Consider the following 19,996-nt stretch of genomic DNA (forward strand, 5'->3'; position numbering starts at 1 on the left):
CCGAGCAAGCGCCACGCGGCGTCTCCACTCGACGTTCGAATTTCTTAAGCCGCGTATTCACCTGCGCATTCGCCCCGAATGTGCATTCGGCGCGCACCGATTTTTTGCTCGTGCGGCGCGCGGTCGGTGCTCAGCGTGCATTCGGCGCGCGGTAGGTGCTCGGCGTGCATTCGGCGTGCATTCGGCGCGCATTCGGCGTGCATTCGGCGCGCGCCCGGCGCGCATTCGGCGTGCGTTCGGCGCGCGACCGGCGCGCGTCCCGCGCGCATTCGGCGCACGTTCGGCCCACGTTCGGGAATCGTGCAGTGTTCTTTCACAACAGTCTCTATAAGCATCGATCCGAAGAACGAGGAGAAAAGTCATGGACGAAAATATTGCAGTTGCTAGTGCTAGTTTCATTGTATTGTATACATTGCTAAAAAAAGAAAAGGATAAAAAGAAGAAACGTTGGTGGACGAAGAAACTTTATACCAGCAGATGCAACGAAAAATTTCTACGTGATTTAAATGCTGAAGTGGGAAGCAACCAATTTCGAAACTTTACGAGGATGTCATCGGAAGATTTTTTTATTATATTAAATTATATTCGAGATAAGATTGCAAGACAAGATACTGCCTACAGAAAAGCCATTACGCCGGAAGAAAGATTGGCCATTACATTAAGATTTCTTGCAACCGGAGATTCGTATAGTAGTATGCAATATCTATTTAGAATCTCAAAACAGGTTATTTCAAAAATCGTACCAGAGGTGTGTGAAGCAATAATTGAGAGTTTGATTCATTATGTGAAGGTAAGTCATTTATTTATCAATATACATATTAAAGTATTTATTTAAAAAAATATTATTTTGTACATATGCGAAAGAATATAATTAGGTATGTGTTTTAATATAAATTTTAATTATCGGTGTCAGAGAAGTGGGAGAAATATGAGTTTAGTGTACAATCAGAACTATTGGAAAATGGAGATGGATGTGATGATTCGGAAGGTGGAATAGACTGTGGATAGGTGTCGTAGGTGTTGGAATTGTCACTGATTGAATGTGATGAATTATGTGAATCGTGTCTATTAGAAACAGGAGTAAGTTCGGTGTAGATGGTAGTAGTAGGCGGTGTAGGTGGGGAAACAGGATTTGTAGACTGTGGAATGAATGTGGACGAAGAAGCAGGTGGAATGAATGTGGACGAAGAAGCAGGTGGAATGAATGTGGATGAAGAAGCTTGTGGATAGAATGTGGATGAAGAAGCTTGTGGAATGAATGTGGACGAAGAAGCAGGTGGAATGAATGTGGATGAAGAAGTTTGTGAATAGAATGTGGATGAAGAAGCTTGTGGAATGAATGTGGACGAAGGAGCATGTGAAGTATTATTGAGCTGTTGCGAAGGATTGGGTGAAGGCGGAATTAAGGAGGACATTTCTATTTCATAGAGTATATTGCTGATTTTATGTTGGGCTACCACTCGCTGCTGGTTGTTAAATTTTTGTAATTTGGCCGCAACATATCTCCCGAATGCTGGGCACTCGTCACTCTCCGAATTACGGGCATCAATGGCAGTTTTTAAATATTTAAAAGCTTCATCGATTCGGGGGTCTTCTTTCCGCTTGCACGACTTTTTCGGTGATTTAATTTGTTTTGCCCGTTGTGATGTTTCTTCGGGCGCGACGTCGTCCACAGGGTTAATAAGGATGTCAGCATCGACTGCTTCATCCACATCGGCAGTCTAAATACAATGAAACAAAAAAATTAAATTAATATTGAAATTTTCAGATGCCATCGACTGCAGAAGAATGGAAGAAAATATCAGATGAATTTGAGGAAATGTGGAATTTTCCGCATTGCGTTGGCGCTATTGACGGAAAACACGTACTAATACAAGCGCCAATAAAAAGTGGAAGTGACTTTTACAATTATAAGTCTCAATTTAGCATCGTATTATTAGCGTTAGTGGATGCTAACTACAATTTCTTATTCGTTGACGTGGGCTGCCAAGGCAGAATATCGGATGGAGGAGTATTTAAAAATTGTCATTTATACAAACAGATCGAGGAGCAAAAGCTCAATCTTCCAGCGTCATCTGCTATAGATGGACTAACTGCCGAGATGCCTTTCTTTTTTTTAGGAGATTCTGCATTTGCTTTAGGTCCTAATATGATGAAGCCATACCCTGGGATTAGTCCAAAAGGATCTATTAAACGGATATTCAATTATCGACTTAGCAGAGCCCGTAGAGTAGTCGAAAATGCCTTTGGGGTTCTATCGAGCGTATTTCGGGTATTGCGAAAACCGTTGCTGTTGCAACCCGAAAAGGCTCAAGTTGTTGTCATGGCTACGATTTGCCTTCATAACTTTCTACGAAACAGTAGAACTTCAAGGAATTATTACACTCCCTCAACTTGTTTTGATGTGGAAGAAAATGGAGAAATCCGGCCTGGAGACTGGAGACAAGAAAACGAACAAGTTTCCCTTTTGCCTTTCAGGTCGGTTGCACGTAGAAGTAAAGTAACCGCCGAGAAAATGCGCGACGATTTGGCAAAATATTTTTCTACGTCAGGAGCTGTTCATTGGCAAGATAAATATGCTTAATGTAATACAAAATGCAATGCTTAATGTGCCAACTTAATATGTAAGAAAGTAATAGCATGTTGCAATAAAAAATTTAACATCCTAATTTGAGTAATTCATTTTTAAGTAAAATTCTCTTCCAGTACATTCTTATGGGCACACTTCGATATTTGGTTGCATGTGATATATCAGAAAGTAATTAGAGAAACAACTTACGCTTATAGTGTTTCTGGGTTCCGTATTGTCGTCCAAAAACTGCATCGCCTTGAACGCGAACCATTTTGAATGGTAAATTTCGTCGCTTCCTGAAATAATATACATTGGAATAGTATCTTGTTCTTTTCTCTTTCGTGTAGGGGAAGAGTAGGGGAATTACGAACACTTAAGGGAAAAGTTAAATTGAAACAAAAGGCCTGACAGATGGAAAGTCTTTAATCTTTAACCTCTTTCACGGTTATCTCAATATCTTTCAACGAATATGTACGTATACTCTTCCTAACATAATTCCGGGATACTGGACACGTGAAAAACTTAGTAAATGTTAAGATAAAAGGATAAATGCCATCGTCTGTAATAGTCCCATATACGCTGTTCGTAATTACCCAAAATGAACAGAAGCTAAGAAGTTTCAAATAAAACAAATACGAGCACGTATATGTACAAAGTAATCCCTTGATTTTATTTAGAATTAAGTAACGGAACTACGAAAAAATTATGCTTTGTTGGGTAGTATAGGTTCAATGCACTATAGACTCAAAATACTCGAGCGTAAAATTGTAAGAAAAGCTACCAAAACATTTCACGACCATTATCTTTGCAGTTGCGCGCAGCCTTGCGTCGTAACACTTTCCGTAATACCAAACATAGCTAATTACATCACGTAACAATATCGCGAGAGGACAGGACAAGCGATTTCAGCGAATATCGCGGTGTTTAGGTTTATCCCGCGTTCGAAATTCCCCCACTCTCCCTTAGAAGTGTTTAATATTATTTACCTCGTCCAGTTGTGGTGCTCTTCTTAATTTTCCCCTTTTCCCGTCTGTACGAGCTTTTTAGGCTCTCCACTTTCCTCTTGCACTCTTCCGCCTCCGTTCCGATCTCCTGGGCAATTGTACACCACGCGTCGTCCTTTTTTATAGTATCGAAATAACGCGGGTGTCTGGGATTCCATAAGGATTCGTGTTTTTCGAATACCTCAAGGAGCTTGAGACAAATTTGTGGCGTCCACTCCATCATGGTGTCGTTCGGACCCGAATGCACGCTTTGGTGGACCGCCAGCAAGCGGATCGCGGCGCGAATGGCCCGGCGAACGCTCGGTTCGCATCGCCTCGATATCGGTCCATACATTGTATCCGCGCTCGTCATTTGCCGATCGGTTTGCCTCGAAACGACGAATGCGGATACAATGTATGGACCGATATCGAGGCGACTGCTGGTATATATTCGTTGTACCTGTTGGTATATATTTTCCTCGTCCACCAACGTTTCTTTTTATCCTTTTTTTTTAAGCATGTATACAATACAATGAAACTAGCACTAGCTATTGGAATATTTTCATCCAAGATTTTTCTTCTCGTTCTTCGGATCGATACTTATGGGGACTATTGTGAATGAACACTACACGATCCCCGAATGCGCGCCGAATGCGCGCCGAATGCGCGTCGAACGCGCGCCGAACGCGCGCCGAATGCACGTTGACCACTGAACGCGCGCCGAACGCGCGCCGAATGCGCGTCGCACGCGCGCCGAATGCGCGCCGAATGCGCGTCGAACGCGCGCCGAACGCGCGCCGAATGCACGCTGAGCGCCGACCGCGCGCCGCACGAGCAAAAAATCGGTGCGCGCCGAATGCACATTCGGGGCGAATGCGCAGGTGAATACGCGGCTTTACGAGGATCCCTCTTGACAGTGAAACATCCCCGATCCGAAAATCCTCATCTTAATGAAAGCTTCGCGCGGATGTAGAGCATATTGGAGGATGCAACGAGAAATTTTTCTTCCGTGGAGAATCCGTTTTCCGAAGGCAGCCAACGCGGTCTGTTTCTCGTGACCAATATCTACCGAGGATTCGGGATGCGGTATCGAAGCAGTTGATAACGGAGATCCCCGGACGATTAGATCCAGCGGCGCCTGGTTTATTAGTAGCATCGACTTTGCAACGATGAATCGGGGAAGTGGCTTTCGGCCAGAAGAATAGTAGACTCGCGTAATCCCGCGGGCTCGGCGAAACGAGCCGTTGCGTCGACTGTTTGGTTTAATAACGGAATTTCCCCGGGCCGAATAGGGGCAGGGGTTGCTGCCGGTTCAGGGCACGCGTAATTTCCATTTTCCGCGTGCAGCTGTCGGAGCTTGGCGGGATTAAAAGCAAAGCGCGTTGCCCAAAGGAAGAACGAGTCGTTGGCCTCCGATCGAGTCTCTAAAGGCGAAAGTATTTCCTCGCTGAATTTCTGTCGCGCGGCGAGAACAAAGAGGGATTCCTTCGCCAGTTTATATCCGGCTCGCTAGAGATTTTCCTTTCGGAGATGAAGTCGGGAATCGAGTCTCCCTGCTTTTTTCTTGCGCCGGCGTTTCGTTGCCTGGAGCTGACGGCGCTCGAGAGCGCACGGTCGATCCATCGTGTTCCTCAAACGGAACCGCGGCAAGGTAGCATCGTGTGGCACACGAAATATCGGGGAACAGAGGCGGGATAGCTGCAAAGGCATACCCGCCAACAATGCGCCGTCAAAGAGTGCGCGGCAACGGAATTTTATCGACAGCTCCCGCCTCTGATCGATATTTTAGCTCGTCGGCTGGTATCCACTCTCTCTCTCTCGTCACGTTCTCCCTCGATTAAACCGCCTTCGTTCGCGTGTTGACGCCTTTAATAGATGTTATCCTAACCGGAGAGACGTCCAATATTCGCGCGAGCTCCTCCGTAGAAATACTTTCCCCCTATTTTCGGCGGACGCGAGGTTGACGCGTCTTGCTGGCGTAAAATGGGTGCGCCGCTAGGGGAAGGAAATTTATGGGCCGATATTTTACGCGTGGAAACGTTCCTTCGCAGGGTTTGACGGGCACACGTCGAGGGTTAGCTGGCACGGTGCGCGATGTCTATTCCGGATTCCATTACATCAATCTGTGTCCATAAATCAGGCACAATAGCCTCTGGACGTAATTCGCGCGCCGGTGCCCGGCGTGCATGGCCCTCCGGCACGACTTTCGGGACTGAGAGGCTGCTCTAATTGCGAAATGCGGGTTTGCCGTGTCTTAGCCGCGAGGCAGAGTCCACCTGGCCCATTTATAATTTCGGCTCATCAGCCGGAACACTCTCTGATCTCGCTCGGTAAACTCCGAAAGCTCGGGCTAAACTCTGATTCGCGGCCCAGTTAGCGAGTTTAGCCCCCTGCTGTTAGACCTTGTACCGGATCCTAGCCGGAGCCCCACGAATCTGCTTACGACCACTGTTCCCCACCCATTACCCCGCTGGGAATCGTAGTATCAACGCTGGACCCATCTCTGTCGCCATCGCGTTCCGATTATGTATCATGGTTACCGTCGTTGCACATCTCCCTTGTTAACGCGATGCCGTAATCGGAAGTCTTGCAGTTCCATTGCTTCTTCCTCTTCACTCTCCACCAGTCACAGACTCTATATTTTCGACGATCGTTCCATACCTATTTTTTCATTTTTTGTTTCTGCCGTAACCAGCACCATTTGGTCGAAGTTTGAGTGTAACCTCGGCGAAGAAATATCCAGCGAACAATTTGCTCCGGACTTAAATTACAATCTTGAACAAAAGCCGCTCTCTCCCCGATCGTTTTCTCTTGAAAAATCAACACGGCACTCCCCCGCGGTCCGACGCGAGCTGTAGCCTCCCGGACGGGGAAATTTCTTGTTGATATAAGGGATATCGCAGCCTTTCCCGAGCATAATCGAAGATTACAGGGAACTGCCCGCGAAAGAATCACGCAGCCGTTCCGCCGTGGACGAATACTCGCCGTTGAAGCACGGTTTATCGGGAAATTGTTGCCGCGCGGTGATAAATATCGAAATTACGCGTTCCCGGGGACCAGTGAGCTCAGCCATTCGGGCTCGTCGCGACAGCGGGGGTGTTGGGAAAAAAATATTGTAGCTATTACTTGGAAACACGTTGCAAACGACTGGCGGAATTGCCGCGGTAAAAATCACTGCCGTGTGAATTTTATACACCATTTTGCATGTCCCGCGTTCGATGTACGCTCCCTATCGCGGTCTGTGCGTGTAATTTATGTGGCTCCATTATAGGTACATATTAAACGCGTAGCGAGCGTGCAACGTCGTAGGGTACGTGCACGAGGTATCACCTGCATCGGCGTAATTTTCGGAGAACCTCGTAAATCTTGCATCCATTAGTCGGTTCCCGAAGCGTTCACGTAGGTAACCATCAGGGTGTTAATGGTTTTAATAGCTGCTCGCCACGACTCCCACGTCTTCCGCTGTTTTCACTTCGCAACTCTTGACTAACGATCCTCGGTCAATCGTTCTCCACGGTTCGTTTAATTGAATCCCACGGTTCTCTGGGGCGCTGCGCGTTGCGTGAAATGAATACATTGCGGACAGGGGATAGGTATCGCGGCTCGACCGCGGGGCGATATTAATTTTGTATGGCTTACCGGTGCGTGCTTTCAGAGCGGCAGTATTAAGGTTTGATTAACGTGGCAGCATGTTTATTCGGTAAATAATTCGGCCAATGGGAGAATGATCATGTTCTATTAACGTTGTATCAATCGGCGATACGAAAGCATTGTAATTAAATTAATATAACTGATCAGAGCATATGTGCGATCGCGATTCGATAGTGGAAAGCAAAGCCGCGCAATCTCGCTTTTACGAGGGACGCTGGGCGATCGATCTTCGTCTTGGGTTAAAAAAAGTTATTAACGCTTTTTCGTACGTTTCTTACCGCGACCTGCCATCTTCTCCCGGGATTAGCGGCCACCGCCACGCGAGCTGAGTCTCACTGATACTTATAGTTTGCAATTTCTCCTCCACCCCTGTTGCGTGGAATCCATTTCTCCCTTTGAGACGTTATTGCGATATTTATCTTTCTTCCCCCATATAAGTCGCTGAAAGTAGAATCTACCTTGCAGATAAATACCGCGGAATCCCGTTGGCCCGGCGTTTAATGTCTCCAGATTGAAATGCACCCCGGGCTTGGAATCAAATAGAAATGAAATTTGCATCCCCGTCCGGAATTTATCCACGCGGTACGCGCGGATTGCCCGATGAAAAAATAAACGAAGTAGATCGGGGTTAATGTTTTCGAGGCCTGGCGTAGTTGGTCTCGTCTGGATCCTACGTCCGCAATATTCTTTCCACTTTGCTGAGCTGAGAATAAAGTTACCCGGAGAAATATCGTTAGGGAAGAATGCGCGTGCCGCAAGTATTAAATTCCGCGTCGGTCCAAGCGAAATTAACTCCAATATCGCGGGGTAAAGTCTTCGCACCTTTCGCTGGGTCGAATGGATTTTTTAATCCGAGTGCTTCAAAGGCGTCTTCCTTCGTCGAGGAATATTAAGATTCGCCCGAAATAGAGAAACGCTCTGACTTTTCCGCCACACCTTTTGTTCGCCGAGGCATCGTCGTATTTTTATCCCACGTTCGGGGGAGAAACAATGAAATGGAGCGAAGAGCTGCTGGGAAACTAGCGCGATAAAATATTTACCCTTACTTGCGTTCTTGTGTTTGCAATAACTCCGGTCAATAGCGCTGCGGTGTATGGAACATGTTTGTCTGCAAAAACAATGGCCTCACCTCGCCCGTTTAGTCGCAACCCTTCGTAGCCAAGTGTGCGCTATTAACAATCGTCGTCTGATTAATTTCGTTCGACTTTCGATGGACAAATTGAGTATCCTTCAGTCCCGTGTCTTATTGTTCCGTTATCAGCGATATTCTCAATTCAATAATTGCATTCAGAGACTCTTCGGAGGGATGGAACAAGGGTTGATTATAAAGTAGCTGGAAGTTTTTATACCGCGACGATGTGAACTCGGAGTTTCAGGGGGAAAAAGGGAAAGGGATATCGATGGGTAGGAGTTTAAGAGACGATAATAGGATCGGGACGGATAATGGGCTCGAATAAGCTTAATGGACCGCTCTTTATGTCGTCCCTGTAACGGGTATCTCGGGGTTGGCGAAAACGGATGAAAATGCATCTCGGGAAATCAGTTTAGCTTAAATCTATAGTGCATGCGTGAATTAAAATTACACCGTTGCACACATTGGGCCTCGTCACAGGCCCATATCTCCAAATCTGGGGGTGCATAGATATTTTGAGAGAGAAAATATTTTTAGACTTTATTAAGAAAAATATTTATAACAAAACGAAACACTGGATAAATATCTCTTTCACACTACGGCTCATTGTTATCTGAATCTTGTTTAATATCATGAGAACTGTTCACTTGGGCTTGTCAGGGTTTATCGCGTCGTGGCAATTTATCACTTTTCGAATTTTCTACGTTTTCCCTATCGAGCAACTGATTTCCTGTAACTCGACAGTGTAACTGGAGCTGTATCGAGGGTTCTTCATGCCTGTGCATCGGTATTCACCTCCATGTGGATTGCGAAGCTTCAGTGAACGAATGCACGGTTCCCGGGACAATAGTCTGGTATGCGAGTGATATTCCAGAACAGTACTTGATTTGCTGTTTCTTTAAATACGCAGCGGATATGTATTGAGAAAAATACCCTCGATGACAGATCCGTCGTTGCTAAGGAAAGAGAGGGGGACTAAAAGTTTGGGAACGTTTAAGATAATGGGAAAATCGTGACTCGAATTCGGAGACGTTTTTGACACGGTGTGCATACCTGATTCGACTCTTGGCGAATCTTCAGTCCATAATTTACACGAAACGGGGGGGAATTTCCTCGCGACGTGGGATAATATTTCACAGGCTCGCTTCCACATTTTAGAGCCCTTAAACCGTCTATTCTTCTTTCCCGAATTATTCGGCCGCATTGCGAAAATAGTAGATTTGAAACATAGGCCGCGGTATCGACGTGTGCCCTGCCTATTCAACATACGATTACCGGTGTTCGTGACACGCGGCTACGATTAACTAAGTTTCCTTTCAATTTTCCGCTTAATTTTGCATCAATTACACGGCGTGCGCGCGGCAGGTTCGTTTATTTAAAATTATGCGTTTCGCGCAATGCCAATTAGCCGAGTCCGTTCGCGTGGCGTCCATTAAATTGATTACTCCTAAACCCTGTATCCCGCTCGTCAGTGTTGAATTTCCTCGCTTTCGGTCGCGTCGTTGGATTCATTAATTACTATAATTCGACGGCGAGACTTTACAGAGGGCAAACGCGAGCCGTGTCACCGATATACCACCAAGTATTTCAGAGTGTCTAGGGGTGGTTTTAACTTCTCGTTCCTAGGGGGAGGGGGAGAGTCGGCGAACTACGCGAACCACTCGCCAAACTTTTCCTCGCTTCTTTCGTACGGATGTGTATATACGATGGCTCGTTTCGTAGATTCGCTCAAGCTTGCCGTCGCACCAGCGTTAACTCTTCACGTGCCACCGTATCGGAGAAAAGGTGCGACGCTGAGTCGCGTTACCTCGAGCCGCCCCGATCGCCCTCCGGCGAGGAGCTGTGCAAGAAATTAAATTTTTCGCCAACTGCCTGGCATCATAATCAGCTTACGGAAGAGTGGTAGCTCGGAAAGTTCCTAATGCGACGGCATTCGTTTCCTCGGAGGGGCAGAAGTTTCCAAAGAGCGCGTAGCTCTGCGTAAGGGAATTAAAAGATTGCCTCCGCGGGGAAACTTGGCGGAATGGTTGAGGTTCTTGGTCAATTTCCAGCAGCTGAAGACGTAAATGCCATTTATTTCGAAGCAACGTTAAGTTGCTTTTATCGTTGATCGCGATGACGGGAGTTTAGGTGGGTCGATACCGTTCAGCTATGTGGTGTACACTGGCGCGCGTGAACGAAGGCACCGATACAACAAGTCAAACTTCTCGTTATTGTTTTCAGCATTCCTCGATTCCCGTGCCTGTCGAAGTTTTCCAATCTTTGGCTACGTTAGGGTCGGCATGCTGTTCTGTTTCGTTCGCTCTTGATCAATGTCGATTCTGGATTCGCGACTGTGCCCCTTTCTCTGTCCACCGTTCCCTTTTCGCGTGGCTCGTGCCAGCCCTGCCATTGTAATTGGAATGAACAGCTCGCGCGAGAGCGTTGCATCAGCAGCGACTCTTTGAATTCAAGATCCCCTTGTCACGAGCCCACGCGGCGGTGTTTGTGGCTGATTCTTCTGACATGAAAACGGTGGATACAATTTGAATGGGGAATGAAAGCCGGATCAATAGCAACCCCGAAATTTCAACGAATAGAGCGATAAGGGGGGTGCCTCCTTCCCTCGTTAATACGATCCTGATTCGATGGAAGATATTCGAACGGCCCCCGGAAACTGGGTTAACGAGAGCATAATACCTGAAAAAAAAAAGAATGGAATATATTTGACTCTTCCCATTGAAAGCGTGTTGGGCACGCTAGCGGATCGAACGTCATCAGGCCGATATTTCCGATCCAATTAATTGCAGATTCATATTTATTCCCGGGGAATATCGAACTTCTTCGTTGGCATATTTCCTGGACAAAAGGCGACTGTCGCGGAGGAGCGAAGGAAGAGGTACGACGCGATCCTTGTGGCCTCGGATGCACCGGTTGGATCTAATCATCCCGTGGAAGTATCTTCGGCGAATCCGTGGCCGAGATTCGAGATCCTGTGCCGAAAAATACCCGGAGTTCCAGGGGCGAGTTATAGAGTGGTCGATGTGACGGGGAACGAGTTCCCGATCGGAAAACTTGCGGCGCAAAGCTTTGAATAGGCGTGAAGAAATCCCCGGGACGTAGAATAAAGAGGACGTTGAATCGGAACAATGAATCATGGATATTCGCTCGAATAAATCCATTGGCCTCTATCTTCTTGCGCTCGTGATCTTTCACCTGCAAATACCTACTGCATACTTGACGAATTTCCGAGGGAACGTACTCGACTTTGGCAAGCGTGAAATTACCGCCGAAATTCATCCATCTAATCCGCGCAGTGTTAAAGCTCCGATAACAATCGGGTAAAAAGTATTAATCAGCTCGGCGAGGAATCGTTGCCCGCCGTGGCGGTAAATATTTTTATTCCTCGTACCCCGGAACTGGTCGCACGACGCGCGTCCTCGGAACGCGTTAATTAATTGGTATCAGTGGCAAAGCCGGATGTGGGTGGGACGAGGCCAGAGGTAAATCACAGTGTGAAGTATATTATGGTGGAGACAGATAGCTCCATTTTCTCCCCTGTTTCCTGCTCTCGAACTTTCACCCTTTTCCCCCTTTCAGCTATTCGCGCTCCGGAGCGCTCCTTTTGTCTCCGAGAAAAATTACGCTTTTAATTCTATCCCCGGCCGGTGGCAAGTTTCCGCGATTTTTCCTCTATTATCCGACCGCAACCTTTTCACCGACGTGTACGCGTATGCTCTGTACCATGCGCGCACCATCGATCATAGGTGAATGATGCGCCGACACGATATCGAGCTTTCATTGAGTCGAGGACCCAATGCCACCGGTTACTGGGACATTACGCGGCGGCCAATTCATTTCCGCGTGTCCAGCCGCCACGACTGGAAAAAGGAAATCGAAACGGACGCGAGACGATACAGGATGGAGAACAGACCGACCGGGACGGGCAGAAAAAACGAACGGGAGGAGCAGGAACAAGCTGAACAGCTGGTCAGTTTCATTTATCTAGTTGTTCTGCGGTACGTAGCCCCTCATTCAGTTGCCCCTCTCTTCATCGCGGGAAAGCCCGGCTACCCAGCTTCTATTATATCGTACTTGGTCATCGGTCCAAGTTTCACGATTTCCGCTCTCTTTGTCCCCCATCTTCCTCTCTTTCAATAGCCCCGTTCGTCAGGCTTCCTCGAGCTTCCGTCGCTTTGATCGCGCCCCTTTCTGTGCCCGACAGATAGCCCTTATCAATGCACCTCGTTTAAATCGTTACGAACGGTTTTATTCGCATTTCTGCCCGATACGGTGTTCATTGTCCCGACTGACGCTCCGCGATCCACATCCAACCACTGTTCTCCCTCGGCGGGCTGCTATTTAGACACCCGGCGGTCTAAAACTCCTACACGAGGCGCAACTTCGCTCTTGGCAATTTTCGCAATTATAAGAGCTAGCGGACCCAGCGCTGCCGCTTGCGTCGCAAACTTCCAGCTGAAAAGGGAAGCTAGAGCCGTAGAAATAGAACACCGTTACCGTAGCCTCGTTAGTCCCTCTCGTGATGGTCGAAATACGGGTTGAAAGCGCTCTTCGGGAAGCGGCTGACAGCTCCCAACCCCCTTTCCTCCCCTTCCTTGTCTTCCTTTCGCTCGACCATATCGCCGAGAGTACGTACTTTTACGCAGCCCTGTTCTTCTTCCCTCTACAGTATCTTCTAGCTCTCCGTGACGGTCCCCACGTGTACTTTTATAAAACTTTTGGTAAATAACAGTTTTCGATAGAGATTCGACCGTCTTTCTTTCTTCTCCGCTCTCGCGCGTAAAGGGTATTTAAAGGTTCCGTGAGTCCTCAAGCAGCTTAGGCAGCAGGGTCGTGGCACACGAGTATCCGCTTATGCAGCATCCCTTGCCGAAGCAGAGGCATTCAGGCGACTGTTGGAGCACGCGGAATCGGTTTTAGTTCTCGCGAGCAAGCGAGAACTAAACAACTAAACCCCTCGAAACGGTGCTGGCAGGTGTGTTCGCCTCGCTACAATTAATTGAAATTTATTCCGATCGGATCGCGGGGCTTGCTCCTGCCACGGCTGCCTCGAACAGCAGAGTCGATTCAATCCTCTCCTCCGCAGACACGACGGTTAAGCACTTTTTCAGTTATTTAGCCGTAGTTATACGTGTCACGTACGGAGTTTCTCGTTCGAAGATGACCGGAAATTCCGGGATGCCGTCGCCGGATGCTATGACATTCTTGTCGAACGTTTCCCTTCGACGGCGAGAATGTCGTCCTCTTGTTGGGAAATATTTAAGTAAGCAGGCGAATTCTCTGCTCCGTATAAAGCGATGGATCCTCCTAAATGTCCTCGCTGTATTTACAACGAGGCTATCCGAGGCTCCTCGTGAATTTTTCATCGACCACTTTCCCTCTCGCGTGCTCGCGACGATGGAAACTTCTGCTACGATTAACATTCGTTTCAGGACTTGCAGATGGTATAAACTTCTAGGGTTTTCGCGTTGCCAGAACGTTTACCGCTCATTCATCCTCGCGCTGGTCTTTCGGGGCTTTTCCGATTCCCTTCGAGGCTACCGTGCGACGCGACGGGAGCATTTACGCGCCCTCTAACCCGAAAGCTTTCCCCTTTTGTTCGTCCCCTGCGTTTCGCGGGCCCCAATTATGCCGCGGGTGGAGGAGGCAGCAAGTTCTGCGGATCGTGCGAGGTATTCGTGATTCTGTCTAGTCAAATGGGTCGTGGAATTAGGAACGCGAAAACTGTGACGTATCCTCGGTTGCTTCAACATTCTGGAGCGGATCGAAGGCGGGCCGTATATGTTTCGCGTCGCCGTACACTCGCTCTCTGTTACCAAAAATAGAAACCGTGTCTGTGTACTTTATTTACCCGCGGCCTCGCCTCGCCTCGCCTCAACATTTCGTAAACTATCCTGCCGATAAAAAGTACAATTGACCCAGATACGTTTACGGACGTTGCCGTAAAATTCACTTGCTCCCCTTTAATTAAGAAATAAATCTGCCCGGCCGAGCGTGGTGTCTCGATTTTAGCCGACGAACGTAGCCTCGACGCGATCGATTCTTCCATTGTAATTCCGCGGGATCAAATGGGAGTTACTGTCACAGTCGTCGGAGCAAAGTGCCGGGGAAAGATTGGATAAAAGCGCGTTGCTTGGTCGGCCAGAGAAGTTCATAAGGAATTTGATAAGGTCGCGCTGCCAGTCCCTCCGTCAAGTATAATTTCGCGGCAGGGAAGAGCATGCTTGCGGGGCGGAGAAATCAATGTCGTCCCTGGCTGCTTGTGTCCGCGAGGCAGACGCCCGCTACGCTTGTTCGCGAACGAAACGACGTAATTTAGAACGAGCGTAGGTATACAGCTGGCTCGTAAAAAAGTTCAACTAAAGTATGAAGTCATAGAAGCAAAGTGCAAGTCGGAGATCGCATGGAAGTTGGAGGACGTCATTAATTAAAGTTCAACCACCTCGGAATCCTGGCGGAATAGTTTCCTCGGGCGAGCGAAGTAACGTCCAGCGGAGTAATGAAATTTCAAATAATGAAACGCTTTGGTACTCGGGCTCCCGTATACCGAGGACTTCCAAGGTCTTCGAAAACGCCTACCCTCGTTCATGGATCGCCCTGCAAATTCATGTGGGCTCGTGTAGCAGGGTCGCGTTATTTTTACGATTGAAAAATCGAGAATTGAGAATCGAGCAACACTTCTTATCGTCGAAGAGAAACGACAGAAAACCGCCCCGGAGCGTAGAAGACCCCGTGAATCCAAGATTCGAGTTTCGCGTCTCGTTAACCTCGTGACCCCGCCGCGATCAATTCTAGATGGAATTTCACTCGAATGGAACTCGAGCCCCCAGCCGTGAAACCGTTACCGGAACGCGGGGGGCGGAATTACCCTATGGAACCGCAATCTGCCCGATAAAACTCCCAGCAGTTTTGTTAGTTAATAGCCTATTGGACGTCGCTGAGTGAAACGTAGCCACCTTGGCTACACACATTCCACCTATCTGGTGCCTGTCGATTTCTCGGCCAAGCGCGCCATTAAATTCGCCCGAATGCAAATCGGGATGGCTGTCCGTGGCCAGGCCTCGCAATAATATTCAAACAGCCCTCTTCGCCAGCTGCCTATCGATTTCCCGCGGCTCCAAAGAACGGGAGCGGTCGAATACGGGATAATTGAATCGAAGCAGCGACGCACAGCACGACGAGCCGAGTGTCCGATAACTCTTATAACCCCTCCGCAGATATTTCCGACCCTTCCTATTTGCAGAATTTGCACGGATCGCGGGCTTTCCTTCTGTCCCGCGCACGTCCGCGCTGCCATTGAATTAGCCGGGGTCCCTTTTAATTTCGACCGCGCACGCAAATGGAACTCGTTGATTTCTGTGCGCGCGGGGTGCGTCGGAGTAACCAGGTCGCTCGATCCACCAGGCTGGAAAGGAAGCGGCTGGGACACGGGTTTTAAAACCGTCGAAACGCGACGCGCCCCCGATGCACCGTGATATTAAACCGACTGCCGCCCGCTGTCACTCCGTTTGTAAATTTAATCTCGTCAGAGCCACACCAGCTATGAATCGGCGGATTTGTTTATCGGGTAAGCCGGCTCATAAAGCGGCGGAAATGCAGCGCCCGGTCGGACGCTGAACGCCGGTTCCCCGGCGAAATTTTATTTGCACGGGACCGAGGACGCGTCGCACCGGCGTTGACGATCGGCGCGGGCAGCTTTAAGCGCATTTTTTCCCGAACGTTGACAAACGCGCGCAACGTGATTACGTCGCGAAAATGACCGTCCCCGCGGCGAATTGTTCCGCCGCGCCGTGCCTGTTGTTTACCGTTTCACGGTGGCCCGCTCGAATCGCAGCGGAGTAGCGGGGAATCGGTGATAAAAGTCAGAGGGAAAGAGAATTTGCGGCAGGCCGACGAGCGCGGGGGTGTAGCTCGATTATTGTATATTACCGATAGGACGTCGGCGTCGCGGAGCAGTGGAACAAAACGCGTTGGCCCCGTCCGCGCCATTCGGTGTCGTGAATTACCAATGAAATTGACTATCGAAAGCCGATACGTCGCTATGAAAGGCTCGAGCAGGGATCCAAACAGTTGGCAGAGTTTCAGCGGAGGAGCTGGGTAGGGCAGAATTCTAAAGCGATGACCCATGCATGCGAGGCTGCTGCAACGTAGGTACATTAATCGGCCAAAGGGGCGGAACGAGCATTCTAAATCATTCCTCCCGCGTTTTACCTGGCAAACAATCTATGCGCTGCAAATTCGCCAAGATCCGTGCGCTGCGTGCGTTTTCTCGATGCTAACGGGGCTAGATCCTCGATCGTTCATCGTTCCCTCGTCGATCTTACTCCACCGATGCGGGCGTTAGCGTTGCTCGCTGGGAGAGCAAGGATATCTAGATCGGAAGTTCCTGGGTTCGTGCAAGTCAGCTGGTATTGTGTCGTCGCGATAGAAATATCTTGAAAGCGACCTTTCTTCACTCGCCGAGCGTCACAGCTTAGCCGTGGATTATTACAGGGTAGTAGTCACTAGATCTTTTGCGCTTCAGTAGTGGCAGAATCATTTCGCTGAATCACGCGTAGGGTGTATTCTTAATTTTAGATTACAGTTGACTTTTCATTGACACGGTTCGGACGCGTTTTTCTTTGGTTGCATTGACTCTAAGTCGCGGAGCGACCGAAAGGCGAGCGTTGATTTCTTCTCGGCAGCGTCACTAATTAGGCACGATGTCCTTGTATCCCAGCAAGTCCACCGATCCTGTTCCTCTCCCTCTGGACACCTCCGCCAAGTCGAATTTAAACACACGAGTCGTCTATTCTCCTACCCACGGGCGATTAATCGCGTCCACTGGCCCCATCGATGGCTCTCGATAAGACCAGTTGCCGAGAGGAAATCATGCTTCTCCACCGGCACAGTGGATCAGTCGAGATTCTTTCGCAAACACTTCATCTTCGTACGATTCAAAGTTTCGTGACGGAGGTTCACCGAAACTGGGCCCGTGTTTCGTCAGTTTCCTCTTTCTTTCATCGCGCAGGCGACACTGCTGTGCGGGTGGTAGACACGACGTGACGGAACCTCGTGTCTGACGGTGGAAACACGCCGACCCGTGTCTCAGGTGCTCGATCTGCAACGGCTTTAGGCCGACTGCTCGCGAAAATGCGACTCTTGCCGCGCGCCACACGGGCTGCGCTTGCGCCTCCACGAATCTCCTCGATACCCTTCTGATGTGTTTTCGATATCACAACGGTGTAGAGTCTAGGGACTCGTGATTAATTCGCCTGCACCTGGCTGGATCGGTCCGAGCGAGGGAGGAAAGTCGCGTAATGATTCCAGGGTGGCGCTCCCTCCGCAATGTTTCATCGAATCTGTCAAGATCCCGGAGCTTTCGATCCCACTTCAACGGCAATTTTGGTGGGAAGGGTCTAAAAATGCAGTACGTGCTTTCGCGAGGCGCGCGTACCAATGCAGAATAATAAAATAAGGAATGAAGATGAAGTCGCGTCCAGGCTGGTATTCTTCTTCGTTCTCATCCGGGGCGTACATTTTTCAGCCGATGCCGGTTAAGCACAGCGACGGTGTATGTTGATACGCGTATATCTTCCTTAAAGCGCAATATTTCGAAATACATGGGGCATGTCCGCGCGGTTCCTCGACTCCGCGAGTATCCCTCGTGTGCCGGAAGTGAAGGAGGCAGAGACTAATGCAGAAATACCAGTCGCAGTGGCGTGCTCTCGTAGCCCTGGTTGCTTATCAATAATAAGATGGATACGGGGTAAATGCGTTGAACGCGCTGGACGCATTGAATGGGTTGAATGGATTGAACGGTAGCACGCGGACCGATGCGAGATGATTAATGCACTATCGATTAGCTCAACGACGCGTCCAGCTCGTGGGATTGCGTTATCGCCTTCCTCTCCTCCGCTTACACTGCGAAGTTAATCCGCCGACGTCCACGCGACAATATGAAAGCGGCTGCATCTGCGACAAAGCACGCACTCACGGCAGGCCTATACCTATGCGTATGCGAGCCGACAGTTGGCACTGTGCAACCGCGGAATCACTTGAAATGGACCGAGCTTTGGTGGCGCGTTTGCTCCCTGACATACAATCTGACACGGATAGTTCCCGTTTAACGAATCACTGAGAATGCCTGATATACCTACCGTACGACCACATCGATCTTATGTTCCGACCGCTCGCACTTGGATTAAGGGGACTAGGCAGTCGAAAAATCGATTTTTTATTGCATTTTCCGAAAGTACTATCCTTTCTGAATAAAATGCCGCTTTAGCGTCGCCTTTACCCAGAAACTTTAAACGCGTTTTCCTCGAATATTTGTTACTCTTCATTTTTTTCTTGATTGCGAACGAATTGAGGTTCAGATCGACTTGGGAAAAATTACGGGACGTGTAGAACATGTGCCATTTCGGGGCAAACCTCTTATAGTGTCCGTAAAAATACGAGATTTTCATAAAAAAATTAAGAAGTCGCCGGATTTTTGTAGCGCACAAACAATAATGGTTTGGGTTAAAAAAATTCGGTGACTTCTTAATTTTTTTATGAAAATCTCGAATTTTTACGGACCCTATAAGAGGTTTGCCCCGAAATGGCACATGTTTTACTCATCCTATAATTTTTTCCAAGTCGATCTGAACCTCGATTCGTTCGCAGTCAGGAAAAAATGAAGAGAAAAAATATTCAAGAAAAACGCGTTTAAACTTTCTGGGCAAAGGCGATGCTATAGGTTGCCGCTTCACGTTCTTAGCTGCCAAATCTACAATTTAGCGAATTTTTCTGTAAACCAAGCGGCATTTTATTCAGAAAAGATAGTACTTTCGGAAAATGCAATAAAAAATCGATTTTTCGACAGCCTAGTCCGCTTAAGCCTATCACCACGGAAGAGGTATAGAATACACCGAAAGTCCAATGCATTTTTCTGCACCCTGGTCCTTCTCGATATACCTACATAACTTGGAATACCTCGCCAGTAATTGGAACTTGGTAATCTTGAAATATACTGCTGGCCGAAATTAAAGGATAACAAAGGAAACGCTATAATTTCTCGAAAATTTTGGTCATTTTCAAATGTCTGTATTTCCGCGAAAAATGGCCACAGAAGATCTTTCAAAAAAGCAGTTTAACTCTTCAAGTTTCCACTTTTTCCACCATTTTTTTCGCGGACATACAGACATTCGAAAGTGACCACAATTTTCGGAAAATTACAGTGATCCTAATTTGTGCCAGCGGTGTATTACAATAAGCTGAAGCAGAGAGGACTTTGAAATGTTTCTCTTCTGCGGCATCACACAAGATAACGAGCTGATTCGGAAGCCAAATTATTCACCCCCCGGCGCGATCATTCAATCTCTGTCAGAAAAAGGGGAACTAACGAGTATTTCCAAGCCGATTTCAAGCGAGCATTTTCCCAGTTACACGTAGACGTGCGTAAATTGAATTGCTAATCTAGCAATGCTCCTATTAGCATTAGGCTCTGATTCCCGCAGTCCCGATTACCCTATTTGTGGGAATACAAATTCGCCTCGCGATTGATTCGTGCTCGATCCCATTACCACGCCATAAATCTATCGCCGGACGCCGGCGACTGTCCCCCGGTTCCTCCTGTTCCTGTCGCAACTCTCGGCTGGAGTAACTTCGTTCATTACCCGCCAGACGAAATCGAGT

General features: G+C 48.2%; 2 protein-coding genes across 4 annotated transcripts in view; both read right to left on the reverse strand.

Annotated features, from left to right (window-relative positions):
• Window positions 1-17,445, reverse strand: part of LOC143372335 (uncharacterized) — a 28,010-nt gene extending 10,565 nt beyond the window's left edge. For all 3 annotated transcript variants that reach the window (XR_013086281.1, XM_076818445.1, XM_076818444.1), the window contains exon 1: window positions 16,550-17,445. The gene's annotated coding sequence lies outside the window, so the exon portion shown is untranslated. The remainder of the gene's footprint in view (window positions 1-16,549) is intronic.
• Window positions 784-4,305, reverse strand: LOC143371921 (uncharacterized). Its single transcript, XM_076817575.1, has 3 exons — window positions 3,559-4,305; window positions 2,780-2,868; window positions 784-1,721 (listed from the first exon to the last, which is right to left on the reverse strand). Exons 1-3 carry the CDS (start codon window positions 3,926-3,928, stop codon window positions 897-899), a joined length of 1,284 nt encoding a protein of 427 aa, XP_076673690.1. The 5' UTR covers window positions 3,929-4,305; the 3' UTR covers window positions 784-896.
• Window positions 17,446-19,996: the final 2,551 nt, after the last annotated feature.

Source organism: Andrena cerasifolii, chromosome 8, assembly GCF_050908995.1.
Source record: "Andrena cerasifolii isolate SP2316 chromosome 8, iyAndCera1_principal, whole genome shotgun sequence".
Taxonomy (NCBI): domain Eukaryota; kingdom Metazoa; phylum Arthropoda; class Insecta; order Hymenoptera; family Andrenidae; genus Andrena; species Andrena cerasifolii.